This window comes from Neovison vison, chromosome 8 (genome assembly GCF_020171115.1).
Source record: "Neovison vison isolate M4711 chromosome 8, ASM_NN_V1, whole genome shotgun sequence".
NCBI classification, from domain to species: Eukaryota; Metazoa; Chordata; class Mammalia; order Carnivora; family Mustelidae; genus Neogale; species Neogale vison.
This window is the reverse complement of record NC_058098.1, coordinates 130,141,007-130,147,659: the sequence shown is the minus strand read 5'-3', so window position 1 is coordinate 130,147,659 and position 6,653 is coordinate 130,141,007. Positions and strand designations below refer to the sequence as shown.

General features: G+C 43.3%; 1 protein-coding gene across 2 annotated transcripts; it reads left to right on the top strand.

Annotated features, from left to right (window-relative positions):
• Window positions 1-3,842: 3,842 nt before the first annotated feature.
• Window positions 3,843-5,445, top strand: LOC122915289 (poly(rC)-binding protein 2-like). Of its 2 annotated transcripts, XM_044262030.1 has the most exons (2): window positions 3,843-4,574; window positions 4,668-5,445. In XM_044262030.1, the coding sequence occupies exons 1-2, from the start codon at window positions 3,996-3,998 to the stop codon at window positions 5,082-5,084; spliced, it is 996 nt and encodes a 331-aa protein (XP_044117965.1). In that variant the 5' UTR covers window positions 3,843-3,995; the 3' UTR covers window positions 5,085-5,445. The 2 variants fall into 2 exon arrangements, with proteins under 2 accessions (XP_044117965.1, XP_044117964.1); XM_044262029.1 differs by having other exon boundaries at window positions 3,843-5,445.
• Window positions 5,446-6,653: the final 1,208 nt, after the last annotated feature.

The window sequence follows — 6,653 nt, the reverse complement described above, 5'->3', positions numbered from 1 at the left end:
TATGTTGACTATAAATATATGCAGAGCCAAGTGTGGCTGGTACCTTTTTATACGGCAGGCAAGGTCACTCCACATGAATGGGGGTGAGAGGGTGCTGGCAGCAGAGGGTAAGCACCCCTGCACCATCTCAGGACCCCCTTCTTATTCATGTCACCCCCCAGAAACCTTCTCATGTCTTGTCTGCAAACTTCCTCCCTCCCATATATAGCCAGGAGGATATACTAAAACAAGGCGATGTCTTCCATTTAGAAGACCAGTGCTTCATCGGAACTGGGTTTGAGATCCATGGAACAACTCACTAAGTTAAGAACAACAGCCTTGCTAAACTAAGGCTGGATTGGGAAAAGCAAAACTCTAGAACTTGTCATCCTTTCAACCCACCCAAGATTAAATGTAGATACAGGACCACTGCAGACAGTAGAAAGTAAACATTAGGAAACCATTTCAAAAGACAGTTCATTGTTAGAAACAAAAATGAAATGGTTGAAATTAAAAGCTCAGAGAATGTATTAAACAGCAAATTGTGTCATGAGGGGGAAGCAGAGAAGGCCGAGAAGAATAAGAGTAGCAAGGATAGGAAGAAAGTACATCAGTGTGATAGGCTCTGAGAACTCCCCTGCATCTCCTTGGTGCACCATGCATCCCAGGGCTACTTAGAATGAAGAAAAGAGGGGCACCTGGGTGGCTCAGGTGGCTAAGCATCTGCCTTCAGCTCAGGTCATGATCCCAGGATCCTGGAACTGAGCCCCATGCTGGGCTCCTTAATCAGCAGGAGGCCTGCTTCTTTCTGTCCCTTTGATCCTCTTCCCCTCTTGTGCTCCTTCTTTCTTTGTCTCAAATATATAAAATCTTAAAAAAAAAAAAAATGAAGAAAAGAGAGTCAAATTTGTTTCCAATGATCCACACAACCTATCAGAGCTTCTGAAATTCGGGCCTCTTTTGTCCCAAATTCTAGAAATAACCAGCACAATAATATGGCATGTACACAAGGAAAATTGTAGCCTCTCACTTTGTTAGTATATAAAAGCTCTGAGAATTGACAACTAATTTTTTTTTTTTTTTCCTGAATGTCCCCCTTGGATAGATTTGGCAGAGTGGCTGGAGAAGTGATACCATCCCTGGCCACTTAAGACTATCAGCTCCCATGACTTAATGCCAACTCATGATAAAGACTCTAAAACTTTCTTCCATCCTGTATTTTGGTCACAAACATTTATTTGTAAAGGCTTGTAAATTTTTTTCAAAAAATGAGTTCTGGAACAACATGTGAATTGTGACTTTAAAATCAATGCTGCTTTTAGAGAATGGCTCCTGAGGGATGCCTAAGTGTTAGACCATGGAATCTGATACCTTCAATTAAGAATTCTTGAACTAGGCGGCTCAGTAGGTTGGGCGTCTGCCTTCGGCTCAGGTCATGATCCCGGGGTCCTGGGATTGAAGTCGGCATCAGGCTCCCTGCTCAGCAGGGAGTCTGCTTCTCCCTCTACCCTTTCCTCCTTATCATGATCTCTCCTCTCTCTTTCACTCTCTTTCAAATAAATAAGTAAAATCTCTTAAAAAAAATGAATTCTTGAACTCTACAACTGACATTAAAGATGTGCTATATGTTGGCTAATTTAATTTAAATTTACAAAAAAAAAAAAAAAAAGAAGAACAGTCCTTAATTCTAGGGGTAGGCACAGGAAGCCACTTCCAGGTGCTCATGGAAGGACCGAGAGGTGGACAACAGGAGACCGAGAAGAAGTGGCATGGGTGGAGGGGACCTGATCAATGATGCGGCTGAAGAGCTGTTTGTTAGGGTTGGTATAAACATAAGGAGGATGCAAGTGGTTTTCTGGGTGATCCATAAGTGCTCATAGAAGAGAGGAGGAGAGAATGGCCATAATAGCTATGAGCTTGTTGTTTGTGGTGGTGGTTGTTAGCCTCAAATTCCCAGCTTGCTGAGTCAGGCTTGTCTAAATCACATCAGGAACTGCAATCACTCTTTCATTTTCTTGTGGGGACTGATTTCCTGCTGATAAGCTCTGGTTAGCCTCCCTCTAACCTTCAAAAATATCAGGGAGACATTTAGGAGGTACCTTACTTCTTTAAAGGTGACTTTGGGAACATCACCCATCCACTGGTGGATGCTAGAAATAAATTTCAGAGTAGACAGAGAAGGTTCTTAAATATCTGTGGGCGAGGATGTTATGCTTAGGTCATGAACCTGGTAGAAACTATTTTTTTTTTCTTTTCTATTTATTTATTTATTTATTTATTTATTTATCTGAAAGAGAGAGAGAGTGATCACAAGCAGGGGGAGGGGCAGAGGAAGAGGAAGAAGCAGACTCCCAGCGAGCTGGGAGCCTGATGCAGGGCTTGACCCTGAGATCATGACCTGAACCAAAACCAAGAGTCAGACACTTAACTGATGGAGACTCTCAGGGGCCCCTAGAAACTCTTTTCAGTTAAATTCAATCAATAGTCCCTGCATACCTACTAGTATCCCCAGACCATTCCAGCATGAAGATGATCCTGATATGAATGACAAGAGCAACAGCCTCATTCAACGCCTCAGTGCTCCCAAAGTCCCTGAGACACCTGTCCTTCCAAATGTCCTTACTTTTGAGAGACATCATAGTGTGGTAGGAAGACCAGGGCTTCAGAGGCAAATCCAGATTCTTCTACTCCTTAGCAGAGTGAGACTTAGCAGAGTGAGACTCATTCACAGAATGTGGACTGCATCTATTTCAGACCATAGTTATGAAAGTCAACCATGGTGCACATAAAGCACCTTGCAAACTGCCAGATTCAGAGTAGGCACTCTGGCAGTGGTAGGAAGCTATCATGGTGGTTCACATCCCTTCGGGTCCCTAGCCCAGTAGCTGCTGCTGCTATAGTCTGCTTCTGCTGCCTCTAAACCTGCTCTTGTCATTGGGACAACTATTATCCTCGTTGGGTTTGCCACCACCCAAAGATCTCTAATTACTGGGGAATCTCTAATAACTATGGGATCTCTAATAACTATGGGAATAGTTTCCCCAGTAATTAGAGTTGTTCACAAGACTTTTTAAAAGGTCATCTAAACTTTTGGGTATAGTCATCCAACATCAGAAAGATTTGAAATGAGTTACCAGGAAGCTACTTAAGGGTAGCCAGGTGAAATTCTTTATTTCATCTCAAGTACATTTCCTCTCTGAAAAAAAAAAAAAGAAAAAGTCCGGAAATAGGGCCTCTGAACTTTGATTCTCTTCCAGTTCAAAGCCAGTCTACTTATTAGCCAGGATTCCCCCACCCTTTTAATATTTCTTTCACTACTCCCAATAAGCCTCGCACAATGTCAAACACGTAGTAAGCACTCAAATATTTAATGGAACATGCAACAAACCGAACACCCTGAATATACTTAAAATAAAAATCAAAACTAAGAATTACATATATTCAAAAATGAAATGAAATCAGAGAGGGAGACAAACCATAAGAAACTCTTAACTATAGGACACAAACTGAGGGTGCCTGAAGGGGTGGTGAGAGGGGATGAGTTAACGGGGTGATGGGCATTAAGGAGGACACGTGATGAACACAAGTGTTATATGCAACTGATGAATCACTAAACTTTGCCTCTGAAAATAATAATACACTGTATGTTAATTACCTGATTTTAAATTTTAAAAAAGAACCAGACCAGCAGAGGCAGCAGCCGGAGCAGCCGCAGCCTGCGCCCTCTCCCTCCCGCCCGCCCCCCCCGCCCTCCGCCGCCCTCCACCCGCCCCGGGGTCTCTTTCCCCCTTCCTCCTCCTTTTCCTCCACCCCCCCCTTCCTCCTCCGCCCGCCCGCGGGGCCCCCCTCGCCTTCCCGCCCGCCCCTATTGTTCACCCCGGCCTCCCGCCCTTCCCCTTCCCGCCCGCTCCCCTTTTCCCCTCAGTCGCCTCGCGCCTGCAGTTTTTGGCTTTCACCCCCACCAGTGACCAAAGACTTGACCACTCAAAGTCCAGCTCCCCAGAACACTGCTCGACATGGACACCGGTGTGATTGAAGGTGGATTAAATGTCACTCTCACCATCCGGCTACTTATGCATGGAAAGGAAGTTGGCAGTATCATCGGAAAGAAAGGAGAATCAGTTAAGAAGATGCGTGAGGAGAGTGGTGCACGTATCAACATCTCAGAAGGGAATTGTCCTGAGAGAATTATCACTTTGGCTGGACCCACTAGCGCGATCTTCAAAGCCTTTGCTATGATCATTGACAAACTGGAAGAGGACATCAGCAGCTCTATGACCAATAGCACAGCTGCCAGTAGACCCCCAGTTACCCTGAGGCTGGTGGTCCCTGCTAGTCAGTGTGGCTCTCTCATTGGGAAAGGTGGTTGCAAGATCAAGGAAATACGAGAGAGTACAGGGGCTCAGGTCCAGGTGGCAGGGGATATGCTCCCCAACTCAACTGAGCGGGCCATCACTATTGCTGGCATTCCGCAATCCATCATTGAGTGTGTGAAACAGATCTGCGTGGTCATGTTGGAGTCCCCCCCGAAGGGCGTGACCATCCCGTACCGGCCCAAGCCGTCCAGTTCTCCAGTCATCTTTGCAGGTGGTCAGGACAGGTACAGCACAGGCAGCGACAGTGCGAGCTTTCCCCACACCACCCCGTCCATGTGCCTCAACCCTGACCTGGAGGGACCACCTCTAGAGGCCTATGCCATTCAAGGACAGTATGCCATTCCACAGCCAGATTTGACCAAGCTGCACCAGTTGGCAATGCAACAGTCTCATTTTCCCATGACGCATGGCAACACCGGATTCAGTGGCATTGAATCCAGCTCTCCAGAGGTGAAAGGCTATTGGGCAGGTTTGGATGCATCTGCTCAGACTACTTCTCATGAACTCACCATTCCAAATGATTTGATTGGCTGCATAATCGGGCGTCAGGGCGCCAAAATCAATGAGATCCGTCAGATGTCTGGGGCGCAGATCAAAATTGCGAACCCAGTGGAAGGATCTACTGATAGGCTGGTTACCATCACTGGATCTGCTGCCAGCATTAGCCTGGCTCAATACCTAATCAATGTCAGGCTTTCCTCGGAGATGGGTGGCATGGGCAGCAGCTAGAACAATGCAGATTCATCCATAATCCCTTTCTGCTGTTCACCACCACCCATGATCCATCTGTGTAGTTTCTGAACAGTCAGCGATTCCAGGTTTTAAATAGTTTGTAAATTTTCAGTTTCTACACACTTTATCATCCACTCGTGATTTTTTAATTAAAGCGTTTTAATTCCTTTCTCTGTTCAGCTGTTAATGCTGAGATCCATATTTAGTTTTATAAGCTTCTCCCCCCCCCTTTTTTTGGCTCATGAATTTTTTTTTCTGTTTGTCATGGAAATGTAAGAGTGGAATATTAATACATTTCAGTTTAGTTCTGTAATGTCAGGAATTTTTCAAAAAAATTAAAAGATGGACTGGAAAAAAATTTTAAAAAAGAAAATGTACATAGAAATATTTTTTAAAAATTATATGTACTCATTTCTCTCCTAATTTTCATATAACATCCTGTTCCATTGTCCTTATAAGCTCTTACCATGCTTTATTTTAGTTGGTAATTTAGTTGGTAATTTTAGGCCTTTAATAATTGCTATTTCTAATAATAATACCAAACAAAATTATGTATTGCAACTTATGAAACAAAAAAGGTAAAATAAACATGAGGAGATATTTAAAAATGAAGAAGGTTCTAACAAAATTGTGACCATTCACCAACACAAGGATGTTCTCATCATTCATCTGGAAATGCAACTCAATATTATATTCAGTTTATTTTAGAGTAGTTATCTCTTTATGTGGGAGTCAACACTCAAATATTACCAAATTACTAACTTTTAAAAAATTAAATTTTTAAAAATTAAATTGGTATATATGAAGAAGTTAAGATGTAGCAGGAATAAAATTATAAGTAGCATTTGACATGTCTGCTCTGTGCCAGCACTCTGCAACCTCTAGGCATGTTTTGTGCAAGCCTAGGGCATGGGAGGGAGCACTCTGCACAGAGTTCTCAGTCTTCATACCTGGCTCTTGGCAAGAATTATAAGAGTAATTTGCTGGGACTAGAAAACTGCTATTTATTTATGGGAAACAAAATGAACTCTGAAGCTCTGTGAGAGTGGATGGGAGCCCAGAAGGTTCAAGGTAGCCAATTCTTTAGACAATGAGAGAGCCTTGGCTCAGGGGAAGCTGGAGAAAGGAAGCAGAACAGGAGGCCAATAGGAGGAAACTTTATGCCAGAATAAAGGTGAAAAGAAAAGAAACCTGGTTCTATAATAATGGTACTACTTAATGGTTCCTACTATGAGCCCCTCTGGACAATGACCCTGTTCAGTTTACTGCAAGAGACATCATTTCCAAAACCATCTTAGGCACCATCCAAGATAATCCATAGCTTCCTTTACAGTCATTCCTACATTTTTCAGCACAACAAGGTGTGTCTTGTATCTTGTGTCTTCACTGTAATGATAGATACATAGCTACACATGTGACAAAATTGTAGAGAACTAAGCTCACATATAAGCACACACACATGCACACACAAACACACACACACACAAGTAAACCTGAGAAATCTAAATTAGACCAGTGGATTCTACCAAAGTCACCATCCTACTTGTAATACTGTCCCATGCTTCT